Here is a 27,500-nt window from a genome sequence, read left to right as displayed (position 1 = left end):
GGATGATAGCGGGGTGAACAGGCAGTGGCTCGGGTGGTTGATGTCCTTGATGATCTTTATGGCCTTCCTGTGACATCGGGTGGTGTAGGTGTCCTGGAGGGCAGGTAGTTTGCCCCCGGTGATGCGTTGTGCAGACCTCACTACCCTCTGGAGAGCCTTACGGTTGAGGGCGGTGCAGTTGCCATACCAGGCGGTGATACAGCCCGCCAGGATGCTCTCGATTGTGCATCTGTAGAAGTTTGTGAGTGCTTTTGGTGACAAGCCGAATTTCTTCAGCCTCCTGAGGTTGAAGAGGCGCTGCTGCGCCTTCTTCACGATGCTGTCTGTGTGAGTGGACCAATTCAGTTTGTCTGTGATGTGTATGCCGAGGAACTTAAAACTTGCTACCCTCTCCACTACTGTTCCATCGATGTGGATAGGGGGGTGTTCCCTCTGCTGTTTCCTGAAGTCCACAATCATCTCCTTAGTTTTGTTGACGTTGAGTGTGAGGTTGTTTTCCTGACACCACACTCCGAGGGCCCTCACCTCCTCCCTGTAGGCCGTCTCATCGTTGTTGGTAATCAAGCCTACCACTGTTGTGTCGTCCGCAAACTTGGTGATTGAGTTGGAGGCGTGCGTGGCCACGCAGTCGTGGGTGAACAGGGAGTACAGGAGAGGGCTCAGAACGCAACCTTGTGGGGCCCCAGTGTTGAGGATCAGCGGGGAGGAGATGTTGTTGCCTACCCTCACCACCTGGGGGCGGCCCGTCAGGAAGTCCAGTACCCAGTTGCACAGGGCGGGGTCGAGACCCAGGGTCTCGAGCTTGATGACGAGCTTGGAGGGTACTATGGTGTTGAATGCCGAGCTGTAGTCGATGAACAGCATTCTCACATAGGTATTCCTCTTGTCCAGATGGGTTAGGGCAGTGTGCAGTGTGGTTGAGATTGCATCGTCTGTGGACCTATTTGGGCGGTAAGCAAATTGGAGTGGGTCTAGGGTGTCAGGTAGGGTGGAGGTGATATGGTCCTTGACTAGTCTCTCAAAGCACTTCATGATGACGGATGTGAGTGCTACGGGGCGGTAGTCATTTAGCTCAGTTACCTTAGCTTTCTTGGGAACAGGAACAATGGTGGCCCTCTTGAAGCATGTGGGAACAGCAGACTGGTATAGGGATTGATTGAATATGTCCGTAAACACACCGGCCAGCTGGTCTGCGCATGCTCTGAGGGCGCGGCTGGGGATGCCATCTGGGCCTGCAGCCTTGCGAGGGTTAACACGTTTAAATGTCTTACTCACCTCGGCTGCAGTGAAGGAGAGACCGCATGTTTTCGTTGCAGGCCGTGTCAGTGGCACTGTATTGTCCTCAAAGCGGGCAAAAAAGTTATTTAGTCTGCCTGGGAGCAAGACATCCTGGTCCGTGACTGGGCTGGGTTTCTTCCTGTAGTCCGTGATTGACTGTAGACCCTGCCACATGCCTCTTGTGTCTGAGCCGTTGAATTGAGATTCTACTTTGTCTCTGTACTGGCGCTTAGCTTGTTTGATAGCCTTGCGGAGGGAATAGCTGCACTGTTTGTATTCGGTCATGTTACCAGACACCTTGCCCTGATTAAAAGCAGTGGTTCGCGCTTTCAGTTTCACACGAATGCTGCCATCAATCCACGGTTTCTGGTTAGGGAATGTTTTAATCGTTGCTATGGGAACGACATCTTCAACGCACGTTCTAATGAACTCGCACACCGAATCAGCGTATTCGTCAATGTTGTTATCTGACGTAATACGAAACATCTCCCAGTCCACGTGATGGAAGCAGTCTTGGAGTGTGGAGTCAGCTTGGTCGGACCAGCGTTGGACAGACCTCAGCGTGGGAGCCTCTTGTTTTAGTTTCTGTCTGTAGGCAGGGATCAACAAAATGGAGTCGTGGTCAGCTTTTCCGAAAGGGGGGCGGGGCAGGGCCTTATATGCGTCGCGGAAGTTAGAGTAACAATGGTCCAAGGTCTTTCCTCCCCTGGTTGCGCAATCGATATGCTGATAAAATTTGGGGAGTCTTGTTTTCAGATTAGCCTTGTTAAAATCCCCAGCTACAATGAATGCAGCCTCCGGATAAATTGTTTCCAGTTTGCAGAGAGTTAAATAAAGTTCGTTCAGAGCCATCGATGTGTCTGCTTGGGGGGGGATATATACGGCTGTGATTATAATCGAAGAGAATTCTCTTGGTAGATAATGCGGTCTACATTTGATTGTGAGGAATTCTAAATCAGGTGAACAGAAGGATTTGAGTTCCTGTATGTTTCTTTCATCGCACCATGTCACGTTAGTCATAAGGCATACGCCCCCGCCCCTCTTTTTACCAGAAAGATGTTTTTTCCTGTCTGCGCGATGCGTGGAGAAACCTGTTGGCTGCACCGCTTCGGATAGCGTCTCTCCAGTAAGCCACGTTTCCGTGAAGCAAAGAACGTTACAGTCTCTGATGTCCCTCTGGAATGCTACCCTTGCTCGGATTTCATCAACCTTGTTGTCAAGAGACTGGACATTGGCAAGAAGAATGCTAGGGAGTGGTGCGCGCTGTGCCCGTCTCCGGAGTCTGACCAGAAGACCGCCTCGTTTCCCTCTCTTTCGGAGTCGTTTTTTTGGGTCGCTGCATAGGATCCACTCCGTTGTCCTGTTTGTAAGGCAGAACACAGGATCCGCGTCGCGAAAAACATATTCTTGGTCGTACTGATGGTGAGTTGATGCTGATCTTATATTCAGTAGTTCTTCTCGACTGTATGTAATGAAACCTAAGATGACCTGGGGTACTAATGTAAGAAATAACACGTAAAAAAACAAAAAACTGCATAGTTTCCTAGGAACGCGAAGCGAGGCGGCCATCTCTGTCGGCGCCGGAAGTAACATGTCCTGTAGACTACAGTCAGAGATGACTGCACCCTAACCCACTAATATAGAACATGTCCTGTAGACTACAGTCAGAGATGACTGCACCCTAACCCACTAATATAGAACAGGTCCTATAGACTACAGTCAGAGATGACTGTACCCTAACCCACTAATATAGAACATGTCCTATAGACTACAGTCAGAGATGACTGTACCCTAACCCACTAATATAGAACATGTCCTGTAGACTACAGTCAGGGATGACTGTACCCTAACCCACTAATATAGAACATGTCCTGTAGACTACAGTCAGGGATGACTGTACCCTAACCCACTAATATAGAACATGTCCTGTAGACTACAGTCAGAGATGACTGTACCCTAACCCACTAATATAGAACAGGTCCTATAGACTACAGTCAGAGATGACTGTACCCTAACCCACTAATATAGAACAGGTCCTATAGACTACAGTCAGAGATGACTGTACCCTAACCCACTAATATAGAACAGGTCCTATAGACTACAGTCAGAGATGACTGTACCCTAACCCACTAATATAGAACAGGTCCTATAGACTACAGTCAGAGATAACTGCACCCTAACCCACTAATATAGAACATGTCCTGTAGACTACAGTCAGAGATGACTGTACCCTAACCCACTAATATAGAACATGTCCTGTAGACTACAGTCAGGGATGACTGTACCCTAACCCACTAATATAGAACATGTCCTGTAGACTACAGTCAGAGATGACTGTACCCTAACCCACTAATATAGAACATGTCCTGTAGACTACAGTCAGAGATGACTGTACCCTAACCCACTAATATAGAACATGTCCTGTAGACTACAGTCAGGGATGACTGTACCCTAACCCACTAATATAGAACATGTCCTGTAGACTACAGTCAGAGATGACTGTACCCTAACCCACTAATATAGAACATGTCCTGTAGACTACAGTCAGAGATGACTGTACCCTAACCCACTAATATAGAACAGGTCCTATAGACTACAGTCAGAGATGACTGTACCCTAACCCACTAATATAGAACAGGTCCTATAGACTACAGTCAGAGATGACTGTACCCTAACCCACTAATATAGAACAGGTCCTATAGACTACAGTCAGAGATGACTGTACCCTAACCCACTAATATAGAACATGTCCTGTAGACTACAGTCAGAGATGACTGTACCCTAACCCACTAATATAGAACAGGTCCTATAGACTACAGTCAGAGATGACTGTACCCTAACCCACTAATATAGAACAGGTCCTATAGACTACAGTCAGGGATGACTGTACCCTAACCCACTAATATACAACAGGTCCTATAGACTACAGTCAGAGATGACTGTACCCTAACCCACTAATATAGAACATGTCCTGTAGACTACAGTCAGGGATGACTGTACCCTAACCCACTAATATACAACAGGTCCTATAGACTACAGTCAGGGATGACTGTACCCTAACCCACTAATATACAACAGGTCCTATAGACTACAGTCAGAGATGGGCGAATGATTCTTTGACAGGAGGTGCAGCATTTTGTTTTGCCTGATTTAGATATGTTTATGCTTGTAATTTCTGAAATGTTGATAGGCTATTTGTTTGTCAACTTGCCTATAGTTAGATAGATGCAGCTTCTCTTCTGCCATCATATGTTGCCCTAGAAGACTAGGGTGGGTAATTATAAACTGGTTGGTTCGAACCCTGAATGCTGATTGGCTGACAGCCGTGGTATATCAGTCCGTATACCACGGGCATGTCAAAACATGTATTTTTACTGCTCTAATTCCGTTGGTAACCAGTTTATAATCGCAATAAGGCACCTTGGGGGTTTGTGATATATGGCCAATATACCACGGTGTATCCTGGCACTTCGCGTTGCTATGTGCCTAAGAACAGCCCTTAGCCATGGTATATTGGCCATATACCGCAGCCCCTCGGGCCGTATTGCTTAAATAAACCCTGGCTCAACAGAATAATGTAATAGATAGAATGGAATGCTTCAATCTACTTGACATGGGTATATTGGCCATATACCGCTGCCCCTCGGGCCGTATTGCTTAAATAAACCCTGGCTCAACAGAATAATGTAATAGATAGAATGGAATGCTTCAATCTACTTGACATGGGTATATTGGCCATATACCGTTGCCCCTCGGGCCGTATTGCTTAAATAAACCATGGCTCAACAGAATAATGTAATAGATAGAATGGAATGCTTCAATCTACTTGCGTTGGGTAAAGTTTTCTCTGTCATCTCAGTTTCTTTTGTAACTCCAAGATATTTAGGGACCAGGGAGAAAATGCAATAACAAAAAAAAAATAAATCAACATCAATTTGACCAGTCATAAGGAAATAGAAAGCTGTGATAACAACCCAACATGTTGCTGATGAGATTTCAGTTTGGCTTGAATGCATATTTCATGTGGTTGAAGAACTAGCAGCTTTTATGATGCTGATAAAGATAGTATCTTTACAGATGGTCCCTAACTACACATTGACATTCTCTTAAGATGCTGAAAGAAATAGATCATATTTCACCACTCCTGTTCCCCAGTCAAATAGTTAATTCAGAAGCAGTTCATATTAAGGCAAGGTGAGAGGTTATAGGCTTACAGTCAGTGTCCAGATTTCCGTTTCAATTGAACCCTTCTGAACAGTAGGCTACAGTTCCTTTGACTTGCCCTAGCCCTGTTTGAAATCCCCACCTTGCTACTGTTGAATTGAAGTAGCTACTGTTGAATTGAAATAGCTACTGTTGAATTGAAATAGCTACTGTTGAATTTAAATAGCTACTAATGAATTTAAATAACTACTGTTGAATTTAAATAACTACTGTTGAATTTAAATTGCTACTGTTGAATTTAAATAGCTCCTCACAATCATCACACATAACGTAGCTCTCCACTGCTATCATCCTCTCCACTGTTCTGACTCTCCACTGTTCTGACTCTCCACTGTTCTGACTCTCCACTGTTCTGACTCTCCACTGTTCTGGCTCTCCACTGTTCTGACGCTCCATTGTTCTGACTCTCCACTGTTCTGGCTCTCCACTGTTCTGGCTCTCCACTGTTCTAGCTCTCCACTGCTATCATCCTCTCCACTGTTTTGGCTCTCCACTGTTCTGACTCTCCACTGTTCTGGCTCTCCACTGCTATCATCCTCTCCACTGTTCTGACTCTCCACTGTTCTGGCTCTCCACTGTTCTGGCTCTCCACTGTTCTGGCTCTCCACTGCTATCATCCTCTCCACTGTTCTGGCTCTCCACTGTTCTGGCTCTCCACTGTTCTGACTCTCCACTGTTCTGGCTCTCCACTGCTATCATCCTCTCCACTGTTCTGGCTCTCCACTGTTCTGACTCTCCACTGCTATCATCCTCTCCACTGTTCTGGCTCTCCACTGCTATCATCCTCTCCACTGTTCTGACTCTCCACTGTTCTGACTCTCCACTGTTCTGGCTCTCCACTGTTATCATCCTCTCCACTGTTCTGGCTCTCCACTGTTCTGACTCTCCACTGTTCTGGCTCTCCACTGCTATCATCCTCTCCACTGTTCTGGTTCTCCACTGCTATCATCCTCTCCACTGTTTTGGCTCTCCACTGTTCTGACCCTCCACTGCTATCATCCTCTCCACTGTTCTGGCTCTCCACTGCTATCATCCTCTCCACTGTTCTGACTCTCCACTGTTCTGGCTCTCCACTGTTCTGACTCTCCATTGTTCTGGCTCTCCACTGCTATCATCCTCTCCACTGTTCTGGCTCTCCACTGCTATCATCCTCTCCACTGTTCCGGCTCTCCACTGTTCTGACCCTCCACTGCTATCATCCTCTCCACTGTTCTGGCTCTCCACTGCTATCATCCTCTCCACTGTTCTGACTCTCCACTGTTCTGGCTCTCCACTGTTCTGACTCTCCACTGTTCTGACTCTCCACTGTTCTGTCTCTCCACTGCTATCATCCTCTCCACTGTTCTGGCTTTCCACTGCTATCATCCTCTCCACTGTTCTGGCTCTCCACTGTTCTGACTCTCCACTGCTATCATCCTCTCCACTGTTCTGACTCTCCACTGCTATCATCCTCTCCACTGCTATCATCCTCTCCACTGTTCTGGCTCTCCACTGCTATCATCCTCTCCACTGTTCTGGCTCTCCACTGCTATCATCCTCTCCACTGTTCTGGCTCTCCACTGCTATCATCCTCTCCACTGTTCTGGCTCTCCACTGCTATCATCCTCTCCACTGTTCTGGCTCTCCACTGCTATCATCCTCTCCACTGTTCTGGCTCTCCACTGCTATCATCCTCTCCACTGTTCTGGCTCTCCACTGCTATCAGCCTCTCCACTGTTCTGGCTCTCCACTGTTCTGACTCTCCACTGTTCTGGCTCTCCCTTCTATATATATATATTTTTTTATCTTATTGACTTAAACTCCATCATTGTCTTTTTTTTTTTGTCTCTGTGGATTGAAGTTAAGTTAACTTTATCTGCTCGATTCCAAAAGCATTCGGTGATTGAAATGCAGGCTATTTTGGCGTACAGCATACAGTTCGGCACTAAGTCTTAGGCTTTAGGCACCAATGCCAGATAGCCTGAAATAAAAACCTCAATGTAGCCTATAGATTTAAATTGCACGAGAATTAAAAATTTCTAGATGTTTTTGCAGGTATTGTTTTCACTTTGTTCGACCTGCCACCTGCCCTTCATCCGTACAATATTTCAGAACCTTCAACCTACCCGTTATGAGTTAACCGGGGCATCACTAACACACATAAATGCAAATCATGCACACACACATCTACAAACGTACGCACACACACACACGGCCGACAAGCCGTCCTCCCCTCCCCAGCCTCATAGTCTCTTGGCTGGCCCTGTCCACACTCTGTTGATCGGAAGTCAATCAATCAATCAAATGTATTTATAAAGCCCTTCTTACATCAGCTGATGTCACATAGTGCTGTACAGAAAACCAGCCTAAAACCCCAAACAGCAAGCAATGCAGGTGGAGAAGCACGTGTAAGGAAACTAAATGTGAGGAAACTAAATGTGAGGAAACTAACACTAGAGACAGGTATAAATGTAAGGAAACTAACAATAGAGACAGGTATAAATGTAAGGAAACTAACACTAAAGTTATAAATGTAAGGAAACTAACACTAAAGTTATAAAAGTAAGGGAACTAACACCAGAGAGACAGTTATAAATGTAAGGAAACTAACACTAAAGTTATAAAAGTAAGGGAACTAACACTAAAGTTATAAAAGTAAGGGAACTAACACTAGAGAGACAGTTATAAATGTAAGGAAACTAACACTAGAGAGACAGTTATAAATGTAAGGAAACTAACACTAAAGTTATAAAAGTAAGGGAACTAACACTAGAGAGACAGTTATAAATGTGAGGAAACTAACTCTAGAGAGACAGTTATAAATGCGATGCAGGTGTTGAAGCAGGTGTGAAACAACACATTAGATCCCACAGCATGGTGGCTGGGGCTGACTGGAGTGATACTGGGTTGTTGTACTGGTACTGTGGATAAACTGGACAGACAGTTCCTACTGCATAGTAGTATTGGACTGTAGTTGGTGCTGCGTGGATTATATCAGTTGGTGCTGCGTGGATTATATCAATTGGTGCTGCGTGGATTATATCAGTTGGTGCTGCGTGGATTATCTCAGTTGGTGCTGCGTGGATTATATCAGTTGGTGCTGCGTGGATTATATCAATTGGTGCTGCGTGGATTATATCAGTTGGTGCTGCGTGGAGTATATCAATTGGTGCTGCGTGGATTATATCAGTTGGTGCTGCGTGGATTATATCAGTTGGTGCTGCGTGGATTATATAAATTGGTGCTGCGTGGATTATCTCAGTTGGTGCTGCGTGGATTATATCAGTTGGTGCTGCATGGATTATATCAGTTGATGCTGCGTGGATTATATCAGTTGGTGCTGCGTGGATTATATCAGTTGGTGCTGCGTGGATTATATCAGTTGGTGCTGCGTGGATTATATCAGTTGGTGCTGCGTGGATTATATCAATTGGTGCTGCGTGGATTATATCAATTGGTGCTGCGTGGATTATCTCAGTTGGTGCTGCGTGGATTATATCAGTTGGTGCTGCGTGGATTATCTCAGTTGGTGCTGCGTGGATTATATCAGTTGGTGCTGCGTGGATTATATCAGTTGGTGCTGCGTGGATTATATCAGTTGGTGCTGCGTGGATTATATCAGTTGGTGCTGCGTGGATTATCTCAGTTGGTGCTGCGTGGATTATATCAGTTGGTGCTGCGTGGATTATATCAATTGGTGCTGCGTGGATTATATCAATTGGTGCTGCGTGGATTATCTCAGTTGGTGCTGCGTGGATTATATCAGTTGGTGCTGCGTGGATTATCTCAGTTGGTGCTGCGTGGATTATATCAGTTGGTGCTGCGTGGATTATATCAGTTGGTGCTGCGTGGATTATATCAGTTGGTGCTGCGTGGATTATATCAGTTGGTGCTGCGTGGATTATATCAGTTGGTGCTGCGTGGATTATATCAGTTGGTGCTGTGTGGATTATATCAGTTGGTGCTGCGTGGATTATCACAGTTGGTGCTGCGTGGATTATATCAGTTGGTGCTGCGTGGATTATATCAGTTGGTGCTGCGTTGATTATATCAGTTGGTGCTGCGTGGATTATCTCAGTTGGTGCTGTGTGGATTATATCAGTTGGTGCTGCGTGGATTATATCAGTTGGTGCTGCGTGGATTATATCAGTTGGTGCTGCGTGGATTATCTCAGTTGGTGCTACATACTTTTATACAGGGATTAGGTATAGTACTATGTTTTTGGCTTGGGCTGGGTTGTCGTTTGATACTGGTAGTTTTGTATTCTGTCCTATCTGTGCCATAACTGTCAGACTAGACATTACAAATCTCAATGATAGACACGCCAAAACAATGACTTTGGTGTCAGAAGTGGGTGACACATTGGTGTCAGAAGTGGGATAAGCTGTATTTCAATAGTGGTAGTGTTTCTATAGTATCTGATTCTTCATCCATACGTCACAGTTAGTAATAGATATCTCACTGACTGACTGGCCACACCAATACAATGACCAGCTATAGTGTCCTTAATCTTCTCACCACTCCTATCTAGCCATCTATCCTGGGTCAGAGCGAGGCAGTGGGAGAATTATGTCTTCATTTTTCAGAAATCAAAGGCTGAGAGTTTAATTATTCATTGCATCTAAATAGGTCACTGCCTCTTATTATGAGTGGCAAGCAGAGGAAGTGGTACACAGAGAAGGAAAGAGAGAGAGAGAGATAGAGAGGTGGGTAGAGAGAGAGGCAGAGATATATGGAGAGAGAGGGGGATAGAAAGAGAGAGAGAGATAGAGAGGTGGGTAGAGAGAGAGGCAGAGCTATATGGAGAGAGAGAGGGATAGAAAGAGAGAGGGGGTAGAGAGAGAGGCAGAGAGACAGAGAGAAAGAGAGAGAGAGAGAGAGAGAGAGAGAGAGAGAGAGAGAGGGTTAGGGTTGTCTTTCATACCATGTCATGTGTCTTCTCAGTCATGTTGACACTGGTCCACTACCATTGCTTTAATGTATTGTTGTTCTCATTAATATTGTTGTTGTAGTTGCTGTTAATGGTAATCCCATGTCCACTACTACTATTATTATTGCTGTTGGTCCCACCATTTATTTATATATAAATATATATATATTTTAAAATATATAAAATCTATATATTTTACATATTTTTCGATATGTATACTTTGACAATGTAACTAATAATGAACTTGCCATGTCAATAAAGTCAATTGAATTGAATTGAGAGAGGGGAGAGAGAGAGAGGGGGGAGAGGGGGGAGACAGAGAGAGAGAGAGGAGAGAGCGGTTAGAGAGAGAGGGGGGAGAGAGAGATGGTGTAGAGTGAGCGAGAGAGAGAGAGTGGGGCAGAGGGGGTAGATGGAGAGAGAGAGGGGGGAGAGGGGGAGATAGAGAGAGAGGGAGACGGGGTAGAGAGATAACGAGGTAGAGAGAGGGAGAGAGAGAGGGAGAGATGGGGTAGAGAGAGAGAGGGGGGTAGAGAGAGAGGGGTAGAGAGAGAGGGAAAGGGGTAGAGAGAGAGGGGGTAGAGAGAGAGAGGTAGAGAGAGAGGGAGAGGGGTAGAGAGAGAGGGGGTAGAGAGAGAGGGGTAGATAGAGAGGGATAGGGATAGAGAGAGAGGGGTAGAGAGAGAGGGGGTAGAGAGAGATGGGTAGAGAGAGAGGGAGAGGGGGAGAGGAGGTATAGAGAGGGAGAGAGAGAGGGGAGATGGGGTAGAGAGAGAGAGAGAGAGGGGGTAGAGAGTGAGGGGGTAGAGAGAGAGGGGTAGAGAGAGAGGGAGAGGGGTAGAGAGAGAGGGATAGAGAGAGAGGGATAGAGAGAGAGGGGTAGAGAGAGAGGGGGTAGAGAGAGAGAGGGGTATAGAGAGAGAGGGGGTAGAGAGAGAGGGGGAGAGGGAGAGGGAGAGGGGGAGAGGAAGAGGGGTAGAGAGAGAGGGGTAGAGAGAGAGGGGTTAGAGAGAGAGGGCTTAGAGAGAGAGGGTGAGGGATAGAGAGGGAGGGGTAGAGAGAGAGAGAGGGGGTAGAGAGAGAGGGCTTAGAGCGAGAGCGTTATCTCAACAGAAGGGTTAACACAACAGAAGGGTTATCACAACAGAAGGGATATCACAACAGAAGGGTTAACACAACAGAAGGGTTATCACAACAGAAGGGTTATCACAACAGAAGGGTTAACACAACAGAAGGGTTATCACAACAGAAGGGTTATCACAACAGAAGGTTTATCACAACAGAAGGGTTATCACAACAGAAGGGTTATCACAACAGAAGGGTTATCACAACAGAAGGGTTAACACAACAGAAGGGTTATCACAACAGAAGGGTTAACACAACAGAAGGGTTATCACAACAGAAGGGTTATCACAACAGAAGGGTTATCACAACAGAAGGGTTATCACAACAGAAGGTTTATCACAACAGAAGGGTTATCACAACAGAAGGGTTATCACAACAGAAGGGTTATCACAACAGAAGGGTTAACACAACAGAAGGGTTATCATAACAGAAGGGTTAACACAACAGAAGGGTCCATGAGTTGCTGCATGGGGCTTCATCCATGTAAGCTGAACAGAGAATCTACCCAGTTAGCTAACCATTTTTGGTCCCCTGAAATGTTCTTTGAAATCTCCATTTATAATTGTATTTAATATTAAACCTAACATTATGTTCTCAAGTAACATTTGACACACCAGAATATAAATTGTTGATATAAATAGAATGCATTGCAGGAACAAGAATATAATCTTTGAGGAACAGTTGTCTCCTCAACGTGTGTGAGAGCGTCCCTGCCGTTTGACAGGCCACAGCCATTCCTACCATTCTGGCACTCTGTGTTAGTGCGGTGTGTGTTCTGAATCTCCAGTATCTGCTGTTAGCAATTTATCTTATTCTTCAATAACACAAACTCCAAAGCAAATCAGGGGTAGGAAAATAGGTTTATTCAGAGAGGACACGTCATACAGGGAGGTAGATGGTCATTCTCACCTGTCCTCAGTGATGCTCTTTCCTGTGGTTCTCTCTCAGTGGTTCTCTCTCAGTGATTCTCTCAGTGATTCTCTCTCAGTGATTCTCTCTCAGTGATTCTCTCTCAGTGATTCTCTCAGTGATTCTCTCAGTGATTCTCTCTCAGTGGTTCTCTCCAGTGATTCTCTCTCAGTGATTCTCTCAGTGATTCTCTCTCAGTGATTCTCTCCAGTGATTCTCTCTGAGTGATTCTCTCAGTGATTCTCTCCAGTGGTTCTCTCTCAGTGATTCTCTCCAGTGATTCTCTCTCCGTGATTCGCTCAGTGATTCTCTCCAGTGATTCTCTCTCAGTGATTCTCTCTCAGTGATTCTCTCTCAGTGATTCTCTCCAGTGATTCTCTCTCAGTGATCCTCTCCAGTGATTCTCTCTCAGTGATTCTCTCCAGTGATTCTCTCCAGTGATTCTCTCCAGTGATTCTCTCTCAGTGATTTTCTCTCAGTGATTCTCTCTCAGTGATTCTCTCCAGTGATTCTCTCTCAGTGATTCTCTCTCAGTGATTCTCTCTCAGTGATTCTCTCCAGTGATTCTCTCTCAGTGATTCTCTCCAGTGATTCTCTCCAGTGAATCTCTCTCAGTGATTCTCTCTCCAGAACAAAGGAACAGCATGTAGTTTTATAACCCAGCCCTAGCCTATGGTTGACCAATTTCGAATTCCTTGCAATAAAACTAGCCAATGGTCACATAACTAGTATCCTATTTCTGAAGACATATTCCTCCCATGTCTCTGAACCATGGATCAATAATTCCCTATTACAGAAAAAACACTATTTCCATTGATCGTTATTACTCTATTGACTTATCGTCCTTTTGACCTCTCGTCCTCTGTCTCTGCGTTGTGTGTTTATCTTCGACATATTGCAGATGGCTACACCACTGATGACATTGAGTTCTACTGGCGAGGGGGAGATGGAGCTGTGTCTGGGGTGGAGAGAATAGAGCTGCCTCAGTTCTCCATCGTGGACTACAAACTGGTCTCCAAGAATGTGGTCTTCTCTACAGGTACACAGTGGTGGACATTTTGATACCTATGTAGCGTATGTGGGAACTCTTTAAAGACTGTTGGAAAAGCATTCCTCATGATTGCTGGTTGAGAGAATGCCAAGAGTGTGATAAGCTGTCAAAAGGCAAAGGGTGGCTACTTTGAAGAATCTAAAATCTAAAATATATTTTGATTTGGTTACACCATTTTGGTTACTACATGATTCCATATGTGTTATTTCATAGTTTTGATGTATTCACTATTATTCTATAATGTAGAAAATAGTACAAATAAAGGAAAACCCTGGAATGAGTAGGTACTGTATATCTATGGCTATAGAGTAGCTTTTCAGGGGGTGATCCACAGATATTGCGTATATTACCCTTCTCTGCTTTTTCAGTTCTGATCCCTCCACTTCAGGTCATTATTTGTAAAAGACAATGTATTCTTAATGGTTTACCTGGTTTAATAAAGCAAAATAAAATAAATACAGTTCTGTCTGTTTTCCTCCATGCAGGTTCCTATCCACGTCTGTCTCTGAGCTTCAAGCTGAAGAGGAACATCGGCTACTTTATCCTCCAGACCTACATGCCTTCTATCCTGATCACCATCCTGTCTTGGGTCTCCTTCTGGATCAACTATGATGCCTCCGCTGCCAGAGTGGCCCTGGGTAAGACTGCCCATCGAATTCCATCAATAAAGTTATCAAGATTTCATCAGTCAATCAACCAATCAATCCGTAAATCAAATTAAACTTATACATTATATAACGATGTTTACAAACGTTGTTGTCACAGTGTTATAACATGCGTTGTTGTCATAGTGTTAGAACATACGTTGTTGTCATAGTGTTATAACATACGTTGTCATAGTGTTAGAACATGCGTTGTTGTCATAGTGTTATAACATGCGTTGTTGTCATAGTGTTATAACATACGTTGTTGTCATAGTGTTATAACATACGTTGTTGTCATAGTGTTAGAACATGTGTTGTTGTCATAGTGTTAGAACATGCGTTGTTGTCATAGTGTTATAACATGCGTTGTTGTCATAGTGTTATAACATGCGTTGTTGTCATAGTGTTATAACATACGTTGTTGTCATAGTGTTAGAACATGCGTTGTTGTCATAGTGTTATAACATGCGTTGTTGTCATAGTGTTAGAACATGCGTTGTTGTCATAGTGTTATAACATGCGTTGTTGTCATAGTGTTAGAACATGTGTTGTTGTCATAGTGTTAGAACATGCGTTGTTGTCATAGTGTTAGAACATGCGTTGTTGTCATAGTGTTATAACATGCGTTGTTGTCATAGTGTTTGAACATGCGTTGTTGTCATAGTGTTTGAACATGCGTTGTTGTCATAGTGTTATAACATGCGTTGTTGTCATAGTGTTAGAACATGTGTTGTTGTCATAGTGTTAGAACATGCGTTGTTGTCATAGTGTTAGAACATGCGTTGTTGTCATAGTGTTATAACATGCGTTGTTGTCATAGTGTTATAACATACGTTGTTGTCATAGTGTTATAACATGCGTTGTTGTCATAGTGTTAGAACATGCGTTGTTATCATAGTGTTATAACATGCGTTGTTGTCATAGTGTTTGAACATGCGTTGTTATCATAGTGTTATAACATGCGTTGTTGTCATAGTGTTTGAACATACGTTGTTGTCATAGTGTTATAACATGCGTTGTTATCATAGTGTTAGAACATGCGTTGTTATCATAGTGTTATAACATGCGTTGTTGTCATAGTGTTATAACATGCGTTGTTGTCATAGTGTTATAACATGCGTTGTTGTCATAGTGTTATAACATGCGTTGTTGTCATAGTGTTTGAACATACGTTGTTGTTCATAGGTGACTTATGAAAGAATGAATAGAAGCATTCATATTCTGCCCTAAACCAGCTACGATTGCAGTTAGATAGATTCTTTGCACCTTGATCCTAATAACAAACAGTGAATGACTTGTGATACAGTAACCTAGATTATTGGCCGAAAATGATGTCATGTACTTGATGAGGATAAGGTTCTAATGAGCGCCTCAGTCCATTGACCTGTGTCTGTTATTGACCCTTTATTGTCCTAATGAGCGCCTCTAATAACACAGATGACTAACGAATCAAACAGTGGGTGTATTGGTCTAATAACACAGGTGACTAATGTATCAAACACAGTGGGTGTATTGGTCTAATAACACAGATGACTAACGAATCAAACAGTGGGTGTATTGGTCTAATAACACAGGTGACTAATGTATCAAACACAGTGGGTGTATTGGTCTAATAACACAGATGACTAACGAATCAAACAGTGGGTGTATTGGTCTAATAACACAGGTGACTAATGTATCAAACACAGTGGGTGTATTGGTCTAATAACACAGATGACTAACGAATCAAACAGTGGGTGTATTGGTCTAATAACACAGATGACTAGAGTATGAAACACAGTGGGTGTATTGGTCTAATAACACAGATGACTAACGAATCAAACAGTGGGTGTATTGGTCTAATAACACAGGTGACTAGAATATGAAACACAGTGGGTGTATTGGTCTAATAACACAGATGACTAGAATATGAAACACAGTGGGTGTATTGGTCTAATAACACAGATGACTAGAGTATGAAACACAGTGGGTGTATTGGTCTAATAACACAGATGACTAGAGTATGAAACACAGTGGGTGTATTGGTCTAATAACACAGATGACTAGAGTATGAAACACAGTGGGTGTATTGGTCTAATAACACAGATGACTAGAATATGAAACACAGTGGGTGTATTGTTCTAATAAACACAGGTGAATCGTGTCGTGACTAATACCAGGACTGCGTACCAAATTACACCCTATTCCCTATATGGTGCTTAACTTTTGACCAGAACCCCCATTGGGATCTGATTAGAAAAAGTAGTGCACTATGTGGGGAATAGAGTGTCTTTTGGGACACCTCCCAGATGGTTAAAGGGCCTAACACTGGGCTGCTTCTTATATCTACAGACACGGGGTCTGTAACTTCCTGAAACATGTGGTTGGTCCCCTGGAATTTGAACAGAAACCCAATGCTCAGATACACACGTGTGCACACATAGACGCACGCACGTAGGCATGCACGCAAACACACACACACACATATGAACACATACACACACACACATATGAACACATGCACACACACATATGAACTCATACACACACACACACATATGAACACATACACACACACATATGAACACATACACACACACATATGGGTTCATTAGGTCTGTAGAATGAGGATCTAAATGTCTATATGGGTTCATTAGGTCTGTAGAATGAGGATCTATATGTCTGTATGGGTTCATTAACTCTGTAGAATGAGGATATATATGTCCGTATGGGTTCATTAGGTCTATAAAGGTGCCAAACTACTGCTCTACTATGCGCTTGTTTACTACTCATGTCACAGTTGGCTAGTTCCCGACCCTGTACCAGGAGGACACAGGGTTATTCTGGTCCGTTATCACAAATATAATCAGATAGAAACTGTAGCTGATTTAGACTCCTTTGAACACCTGACACACACCTGAGACACACACACCTGACACACACCTGACAAACACCTGAGACACACCTGACACACACCTGACACACACCCGAGACACACCTGATTACACACCTGACACACACCTGAGACACACCTGACACACACCTGAGACAAACCTGAGACACACACCTGAGACACACCTGACACACACCTGAGACCCACCTGACACACACCTGACACACACCTGAGACACACCTGAGACACACCTGAGATACACCTGAGACACAACTGAAACACCTGAGACACACCTGACACACACCTGAGACATACCTGAGACACACCTGACACACATCTGAGACATACCTGAGACACACCTGACACACACCTGAGACACACCTGACACACACCTGAGACATACCTGAGACATACCTGACACACATCTGAGACACATCTGAGACACCTGAGACACACCTGACACACACCTGAGTCACACCTGAGACACACCTGAGACACCTGACACACACCCGACACACACCTGAGACACACCTGACACACACCTGAGACACACCTGACACACACCTGAGACACACCTGAGACACACCTGAGACACACCTGACACACACCCGACACACCTGACACACACCTGAGACACACCTGAGACACCTGAGACACACCTGACACACACCCGACACACCTGACACACACCTGAAACACACCTGAAACACACCTGACATAATAATTGATCCATTATTTTGGTGATTGCAGTGATTGTAAAGGTAAAATGTGATCTCCAGGTATCACCACGGTGTTGACCATGACCACCATCAACACCCATCTGAGAGAGACGCTCCCTAAGATCCCCTACGTCAAGGCCATAGACATGTACCTGATGGGCTGCTTCGTGTTCGTCTTCCTGGCCCTGCTGGAGTACGCCTTCGTCAACTACATCTTCTTCGGACGGGGGCCCCAGAGGCAGAAGAGGGCCGCCGAGAAACTAGCCGTCGTCAACAACGAGAAACTCCGACCCGACCCCAATAAGGTAGGTGTCTCCGGATAGGAAGGGAGTAGGGACAGATTGTTCTAGAGAGGTTGTGTTGATGGTGTAATGTGGTGTCGGATGCAGTTGGAGAACACAGGCTATTCTTTCTCTCAAGGTCTATGTGATGCTTCTGTGATCAACTGTTGACTTGATGTCCTTTACTAGGGCTCAACTACACCTCCCTGTCCCATTGGTGTAGCCATGTGTATCTATCAACCACAGTTCAATGAAAATACATCTTTAATAGTTAGACCAGGATCTGACAACATCTGACAGCAAGCTGCGATTTCTCCATGGTAACAGTGCTGATTTTGTATGCTTGCAGTGGATGGTGGGAAATGTAGTTCAGAGAGATGATGCTCTGTATGCCAGAATGAAACAGAGGGAAATTGACGCGTATGACACGATGTGGGATCCCATCTTTGTGGACGATGCCGCATTAGGACTAGGCGAGCAAAGAAATAAGGTACTGGAAGGTTTTGAAAGTCAAAACTTTAACAAATGTCATCAATCTGAATCAACTCCCCCGATCAGAGGAAAATGCTGTAGTATTTTTGTGCATTTCTTTTAATTTGATTCTATAGATTTTTAAAGGCAACTTTAATCATCACTTCCCACCATTGTGTTTTTTTCCCTTCTCTTGATTTGCTCTTCATGCATTTTCCTGACAAACACGTCAACGTCATTGTTAAGTAAATTACAGCGTTTGGGACGCAACCTACATCTCAGTCAAAATATTATACACCTTAAATTGATGGGACACCTAAAAAATGAAGGGACAGGAAATGCCGGTTGTAATTGCAAGCTACTCCAAAGTTAATATTGGTGTCTCAGAAAAATGGTCAATTGACAACACTCCCAAATAACAAGTGAAGCAATTGAAAGGAAATGAGATGATTAGTGACATATTATCGCTCAGCCTAACAGAGAAGAAAAAGAGAGACGTTTATTTCTCATTCTGAGTTTTGTCCAACTGAGTGGCCTTGAAACAGAGTACAAACAACAGATATCATTGAGAATTAGTTTTTTCAACTAATAAGTTTGAAAATCTTTTTTTAGTTAGGAGATGTTTTGTTTGCTTCAGAAGTCAGGCTATGGATGAAGAAACTTCTGATCCGATCCACTTCCTCAGTGTTCACAACGTCTCTCCTAACCTAAACCTACCTTTGACCCCTGAAATATCAACCTTAACCTCTCCTTCATCTTTGCAATATTTCCTTATTACTATTTCTCTCAACCTTTTATCCTCTCACATTTCTTCCTTTTGTTTACGTTGTTTGTTTACTTGGTTTGTCTTGTTCTGACTAGACAGAATGTTAACCACATGCTGGCTGAAATTCTGACATGACAATGAAGATGATTTCTCCATGAGAAACTGTTGATTTGTATTTATATACATACATACAGTACCAGTCAAAAGTTTGGACACACCTACTCATTCAAGAGTTTTTCTTTATTTTTTACTATTTTCTACATTGTAGAATAATAATGAAGACATCAAAACAATGAAATAACACATGGAATCATGTAGTAACCAACAATTCTTCAAAGTAGCCAACCCTTTGCCTTGATGACAGCTTTGCACAGCTTTGACATTCTCTCAACCAGCTTCACCTGGAACGCTTTTCCAACCATCTTGAAGGAGTTCCCACATATGCTGAGCACTTGTTGGCTGCTTTTCCTTCAGTCTGCGGTCCAACTCATCACAAACCATCTCAATTGCGTTGAGGTTAGGTGATTGTGGAGGACAGGTCATCTGATGCAGCACTCCATCACTCTTCTTCTTGGTCAAATAGCCCTTACACAGCATGGAGGTGTGTTTTGTCATTGTCCTGTTGAAAAAGAAATTGTAGTCCCCCTAAGTGCAAACCAGATGCGATGGTGTATTCCTGCAGAATGCTGTGGTAGCCATGCTGGTAAGGTGTGTCTTAAATTCTACCTAAATCACAGACAGTGTCACCAGCAAAGCACCCCGACACCATCACACCGCCTCCTCCATGCTTCACGGTGAGAATCACACATGCGGAGATCATCCGTTCACCTACTCTGCATCTCAATAAGACACGGCGGTTGAAACCAAAAATCTCAAATTTGGACTCATCAGACCAAAGGACAGATTCCCAGGTTGAGATGTGTCGGTTACTTGAACTCTGTGAAGCATTTATTTGGGCTGAAATTTCTGAGGCTGGTAACTAATGAACTTATCCTCTGCAGCAGAGGTAACTCTTCCTTTCCTGTGGTGGTCCTCATGAGAGACAGTTTCATAGCGCTTGAAGGTTTTTGTGACTGCACTTGAAGAAACTTTTTTGGATTGACTGACCATCTTAAAGTAATGATGGACTATCATTTCTCTTTGCTTATTTGAGCTGTTGTTGCCATAATGTGGACTTGGTATTTTTTCCAAATAGGGCCATCTTCTGTATACCATCCCTACCTTGTCACAACAAAACAGATTGGCTGAAACGCATTAAGAAGGAAAGATATTCCCCAAATTAACTTTTAACAAGGCACGCCTGTTAATTTAAATGCATTCCAGGTGACTACCTCATGAAGCTGGTTGAGAGAATGCAAAGAGTATGCAAAGCTGTCATCAAGGCAAAGGGTGGCTAGTTTGAAGAATCTCAAATATAAAATGTATTTTGATTTGTTTAACACTTTTTTGGTTACTACTTGATTCCATATGTGTTATTTCATAGTTTTATTATTCTACAATGTAGAGAATCGTAAAAATAAAGAAAAACTCTTGAATGAGTAGGTGTGTCCAAACTTTTGACGGGTACTGTGTGTATATATATAGTCATTACACATAAGTATATGAAGATACAATATATATATATTGTATCTTCATATACTTATGTGTAATGACTAGCTATTGATTTATATAAATATAATCTATAATTAAATATGACATTTTATGGTAAATACACTATGCTCTTGCTACTGTAAATCAAATGTGGCCCATTAGTACAACCACAGAACAATACTGTACGTGATGAACCCCTCAATTAATAACTAAGGGAAAAACACATTCTTATTAAAACACACACACATACTGCCTTTTAATTAACCATAAAAATAGACCTTTTAAGTATTTTAAGTGAACATAGATTATTTAAGAATAAGATGACCTATGAACCATGCCTCATTTTATCTTTTCGTAAATATAGACATCTTTTAAATATTTTAAGTAAGGATAGATTATGATGACGTATACGTGACGAATGAACCTTGCCTACATTCACCTCCTCTCACGGCCCCTCCTCTTCCTCCCCCGTCCTCCTATCATAGATGACCACCTCCCTGACTGATGACAACATCCTGTTTGGTTCCCTGGAGATGAAGAACGAGATGGGGGGTGTTCCTCCTGAGCTGTCCAGGTCCCTGGGCCCTGGGGGTCTGGGTGACCCGCGCAACACCATGCTGGCCTACGACAGCTCCACGCTGCAGTACCGCAGGGCCGCCATGGCCCGACAGAACTACGGGGGCGGACCTCACAGCGCCCTGGAGCGCCACGCCACCCAGAAGAAGTCCCGCCTACGGAGACGGGCCTCGCAGCTCAAGGTCAACATCCCTGACCTGGCTGATGTGAACTCTATCGACAAGTGGTCCAGGATGATCTTCCCTACCGTGTTCTCCTTCTTTAACGTGATCTACTGGCTCTACTACGCTCACTAAGGAGAGATGGATGGAGGGATATCATTGATGAGAGAGAGAGAGAGAGAGAGAGAGAGAGCGAGAGAGAGAGAGAGAGAGAGAGAGAGAGAGAGAAAGAGAGACAGAGACAGAGAGACAGAGACAGAGAGACAGAGAGACAGAGAGAGAGAGAGGGGGAGAGAGAGAGAGAGAGCGCACCTATTATTTTGCTGATTCATTTTCAAAGAAATGTGAGAAAAATTGTTTTGGAAGGAAGGAGCTCTACACCCGAACACTTCTTCTACAGCATCTATCTGCCGTGACACTCTTCTGATCTGGGAATACCCTCCAATGACTGACTGACAAGTCAACAGAGGAGAGGAGAGATTTTAAAAAGACAAGACAGACATACATGGTGCCTAATCCTGAAGAAATGTCAATATATCACTCTAATATTTGTCATTTGTAGCTTAACTCTCTGTGGATCAAATATTTATGCTTGTGTTTGCATATACTTTAAGGATTTGTTTAGTTTTAGTCTATGTATTTTGTTCATAGCCGAGCTATCCGCATCCAGGAAACCTTTTCTCCCGAGGGTTTCTAAAGGGGTTCATCCTTGATTAAACTATTTTCCTGTAGTTATTCTAATACAAAAACATTCTTTAAAAAGCATGCTTCTATTTCATTTCTGCTGCGTCTCCATCCTAATCGATGGGGCACAAAGCATTTGAGTTTTTAACTAGTTGAGCTTTTTTCTTCTGTGTAGCAAAGAGTGTCTGCAGAACTCTTTTCACCCCCATACTGTAGCTTAGGCTGAGCTTTTGGGGTTCAATTGGGGACCAACAACAATGGGCTACTGTAAGTGATAGTACCGCAGATGGTCAACAGGGGGCACTCTTCTCTATGGACATTCCAATGGGTCTTCAGTGTTGCCGTTTCTGTCCTGCCAATTTGTGGGTTCGTGACCTTTAACCTAGAGATCACGACCCATCATCCATTCTGGCCATTGAAGTTCCCATGAAGGTTTCATGTGTAAAAGGTATGGTACGACCATGGATCTTGAAGCTCTGACCTGCCAAGTGTTTTTGACCTGACTTTGTTGTACTGACAGAATCTAGTAGTCCATCACATCAAACTGCCCTGGTTTAAAAGAGAGAGACAGTACTGTGTAACCCTTGCCTCTGCATTGCCAATGTGGGCGGCATTAAGGGGTGAGAATGGCTTTATTTATTTATTACCCAGGGGGGTGCTTATTTACATTGCTGATGGACGTCAAGAGAGCTAAGCCCATCTTTCATTGCAATGAAAGTTCCTGCATAAATCTAGTAATCCACAATCATATCAATAGAGTTTATTGGTTCTAGAACTTTGACACGTTCCATTGTGATTAGGTTTTATGTTTTGGTGAATTGTAGATATAAGGTTTTAAAAATCATGTTGTAAAGGACATGGTCCATTTTTATAAACTAAATATTCATGAAAAGCCAGATGTATAAATATTATGAATGAATTATATATTTAAATGGGTCTGTTGTTGTTTTTTTGCAGTCTAACTAACAGGTGAAATGTACCGTGGCCAGATTATAAAAAGAAAAAATCTTAAATTCGTTGAAGGAAATAATATACATATAATTTTTCCTGACACTGTACTTTGTTCTTGGAGTTTTTTCTTTGTTTATATTTCTTATTTTTTTCCCCATTTCTTTCTACTTTTAAAAGCAGCTACTTGGCAGCGAGGAAACTGAAGCTCTACCACTACCACCTATCAGACTCTAATAAAACATCTGTCTTTTTATGCATGGCTCAAAACCATTTGTTTCTCTCCAGAAATGACTGTGACAGGACCCGAGATGAATCAACCACGTTGCCATGACGTATCATCATCATATTTTCTACAAAGTTCCTGTAAATTCCAATTGTAATATTTCATAATAATGACTAATGTAAATAACTTGTGTATTGATTGTCAGCCATTATGAAGATGTACCTAAATTCAATTAAAACTCAATTCAGCCTATATATTAGTTCATTTACCGAATGCATGACAAGACTGTATGTATATAGAGGCTTTGGGAGGGAACAGGCAAATGAGGGCTGCAGATGTAATCCCCTCTCTCTCTCTCTCTCTCTCTGCTTTCTCTCTCTCTCTCTCTCTCTCTCTCTCTCCCTATGTCTCTCTCTCTCTCTCTCTCTCTTATCTCTCTCTCTCTCTCTCTCTCTCTCTCTCTCTCTCTCTCTCTCTCTATAATGGGTTCAGAATACAGCAGTGCATCCATCCAGTCAGGTAGTAGTGGGGTTGTTATGGTGTGGGTGTAACAGTACAAATTTAGACCGTCCCCTCGCCCATACCCGGGCGCGAACCAGGGACCTTCTGCACACATCAACAGTCACCCTCGAAGCATCGTTACCCATCGCTCCACAAAAGCCGCGGCCCTTGCAGAGCAAGGGGAACTACTACTTCAAGGTCTCAGAGCAAGTGACGTCACTGATTGAAACGCTATTTAGCGCCCACGCTAACTAAGCTAGCCGTTTCACATCCGTTACACTCACCCCCCTTTTGACCTTCCTCCTTTTTCCGCAGCAACCAGTAATCCGGGTCAACAGCATCAATGTAACAGTACAAATTTAGACCGTCCCCTCGCCCATACCCAGGCGCGAACTAGGGACCTTCTGCACACATCAACAGTCACCCTCGAAGCATCGTTACCCATCGCTCCACAAAAGCCGCGGCCCTTGCAGAGCAAGGGGAACTACTACTTCAAGGTCTCAGAGCAAGTGACGTCACTGATTGAAACGCTATTTAGCGCCCACGCTAACTAAGCTAGCCGTTTCACATCCGTTACATGGGGCTGGGTCATAACTCAGTGTGGAGCCTCATCCAGCTTTCCAGCCAGTCAACCATCCCCAGCCATCCTGCTACGGGGGACATTAAGAGCAGAGAGCCATCCAGACATTCGCTGGACTCACTGTTGCCCATTGTCCTTGGGTGCCCAACGGGCCTGACAGACAGACGGGCAGACAGGCAACCCTCCTTCCCCGTCCCAACCTCACTCACAACAAGCCAAGAGTAGAGAATAGAGAGATCCCTCTGACTCAACCGCACCCTCTCACACACTCACTGCATTCTTCCACACCCACCACCACTCGAACTGGATCCATCCATTCCCTCTCCTCCCTACTTCTGATATGACAACTACTGTTGTGAAATACTTAATGTTGAACAGTGCTGAATAGTTAATGTTTTAAAAAGTGACTGTGGTTATTATTATGACTAATGATCACCATTCTCCTTTACGCTGCTGGGACAAATAGGAGGATGAGGGTGTTTTTTTAACTGGTTCAATCATAGGCCTATTCAGTCAATACCAGGCCTATTCAGTCAATACCAGGCCTATTCTGTCAATCCCAGCCCTACTCAGTCAATCCCAGGCCTATTCTGTCAATCCCAGGCCTATTCTGTCAATCCCAGGCCTATTCTGTCAATCCCAGGCCTATTCCTATTCCGACCAGAGTTAAGCATGCGTAAAAGGAACGCAATTCCCTTTTTATGTACTTTTCTTTCTATGCGTTTTCTAACCTTGAAATTAAGCATGAGGTGCATCGACAGATAAATCATATTCTGACCTTGACTTTATTCCACCAACTTTACGAGCGCTGAAACGAAGAATAAGGTCCAGAAACCGGTTGATAGAAATAACACCATTCTCCATGACTGTCATTTACACATCGATAAGAGCCATTGATAAGAGTGATTGATAAGAGCCATTAATAAGAGCTATTGATAAAAGCGATTGATAAGAGCTATTGATAAGAGCGATTGATAAGAGCTATTGATAAGAGCGATTGATGAGAGCTATTGATAAGAGCGATTGATAAGATCTATTGATAAGAGCTATTGATAAGAGCTATTGATAAGAGCGATTGATAAGATCTATTGATAAGAGCTATTGATAAGAGCCATTGATAAGAGCTATTAATAAGAGCCATTGATAAGAGCTATTGATAAGAGCTATTGATAAGGCTTCTGGAGCCATGCACAAATACCAGTACACCGCCAAGCTGTAGGCTTCTGTAGCCATGCACAAATGCCAGTACACCGCCAAGCTGTAGGCTTCTGTAGCCATGCACAAATACCAGTACACCGCCAAGCTGTAGGCTTCTGGAGCCATGCACAAATGCCATTACACCGCCAAGCTGTAGGCATCTGTAGCCAAGCACAAATACCAGTACACCGCCAAGCTGTAGGCTTCTGGAGCCATGCACAAATACCAGTACACCGCCAAGCTGTAGGCTTCTGTAGCCATGCACAAATACCAGTACACCGCCAAGCTGTAGGCTTCTGTAGCCATGCACAAATACCAGTACACCGCCAAGCTGTAGGCTTCTGTAGCCATGCACAAATACCAGTACACCGCCAAGCTGTAGGCTTCTGTAGCCATGCACAAATACCAGTACACCGCCAAGCTGTAGGCTTCTGGAGCCATGCACAAATACCAGTACACCGCCAAGCTGTAGGCTTCTGTAGCCATGCACAAATACCAGTACACCGCCAAGCTGTAGGCTTCTGTAGCCATGCACAAATACCAGTACACCGCCAAGCTGTAGGCTTCTGTAGCCATGCACAAATACCAGTACACCGCCAAGCTGTAGGCTTCTGTAGCCATGCACAAATACCAGTACACCGCCAAGCTGTAGGCTTCTGTAGCCGAGCACCAAGTTGATTAATGATTTCTAGAATGTTTTAATTATATGCCCCGACTTTTCACTGTATTCATAATTTTTTTTATCATGTTAAATATTAGTCACTATCAGTAGCCACCGTCAGTTAAACCCACATACATTTATAACTGTCACTTTAGTGTTAGTTTCCTTACATTTATAACTTTAGTGTTAGTTTCCTTACATTTATAACTGTCTCTCTAGTGTTAGTTTCCTTACATTTATAACTGTCTCTCTAGTGTTAGTTCCCTTACTTTTATAACTTTAGTGTTAGTTCCCTTACTTTTATAACTTTAGTGTTAGTTTCCTTACATTTATAACTGTCTCTCTAGTGTTAGTTTCCTTACATTTATAACTGTCTCTCTAGTGTTAGTTTCCTTACATTTATAACTGTCTCTCTAGTGTTAGTTTCCTTACATGTATAACTTTAGTGTTAGTTTCCTTACATTTATAACTGTCTCTCTAGTGTTAGTTTCCTTACATTTATAACTGTCTCTCTAGTGTTAGTTTCCTTACATTTATAACTGTCTCTCTAGTGTTAGTTTCCTTACATTTATAACTGTCTCTCTAGTGTTAGTTTCCTTACATTTATAACTGTCTCTCTAGTGTTAGTTTCCTTACATTTATAACTGTCTCTCTAGTGTTAGTTCCCTTACTTTTATAACTTTAGTGTTAGTTCCCTTACTTTTATAACTTTAGTGTTAGTTTCCTTACATTTATAACTGTCTCTCTAGTGTTAGTTTCCTTACATTTATAACTTTAGTGTTAGTTTCCTTACATTTATAACTTTAGTGTTAGTTTCCTTACATTTATAACTTTAGTGTTAGTTTCCTTACATTTATAACTTTAGTGTTAGTTTCCTTACATTTATAACTTTAGTGTTAGTTCCCTTACTTTTATAACTTTAGTGTTAGTTTCCTTACATTTATAACTTTAGTGTTAGTTTCCTTACATTTATAACTTTAGTGTTAGTTTCCTCACATTTATAACTTTAGTGTTAGTTTCCTTACATTTATAACTTTAGTGTTAGTTTCCTTACATTTATAACTTTAGTGTTAGCTTCCTTACATTTATAACTTTAGTGTTAGTTTCCTTACATTTATAACTTTAGT

At 43.1% G+C, this 27,500-nt stretch overlaps 1 protein-coding gene across 2 annotated transcripts in view; it reads left to right on the top strand.

The window, feature by feature from the left end:
• Positions 1 to 23,686, top strand: part of gabrb2a (gamma-aminobutyric acid type A receptor subunit beta2a) — a 90,475-nt gene extending 66,789 nt beyond the window's left edge. The window contains exons 6-10 of one of the 2 annotated variants that reach the window (XM_036969731.1): positions 13,347 to 13,484; positions 13,982 to 14,134; positions 17,792 to 18,036; positions 18,362 to 18,502; positions 21,325 to 23,686. In XM_036969731.1, coding sequence (XP_036825626.1) covers positions 13,347 to 13,484; positions 13,982 to 14,134; positions 17,792 to 18,036; positions 18,362 to 18,502; positions 21,325 to 21,711 — 1,064 coding nt within the window. In that variant the 3' untranslated portion in view covers positions 21,712 to 23,686. The remainder of the gene's footprint in view (positions 1 to 13,346; positions 13,485 to 13,981; positions 14,135 to 17,791; positions 18,037 to 18,361; positions 18,503 to 21,324) is intronic. The other variant, XM_036969732.1, reaches the window with a different exon arrangement.
• The last annotated feature ends 3,814 nt before the right edge of the window (positions 23,687 to 27,500 follow it).

The sequence above is a fragment of the Oncorhynchus mykiss genome, chromosome 31 (assembly GCF_013265735.2).
Source record: "Oncorhynchus mykiss isolate Arlee chromosome 31, USDA_OmykA_1.1, whole genome shotgun sequence".
NCBI lineage: Eukaryota > Metazoa > Chordata > Actinopteri > Salmoniformes > Salmonidae > Oncorhynchus > Oncorhynchus mykiss.
The sequence above is the reverse complement of the archived record's forward strand: the minus strand, read 5'-3'. Positions and strand labels throughout refer to the sequence as shown.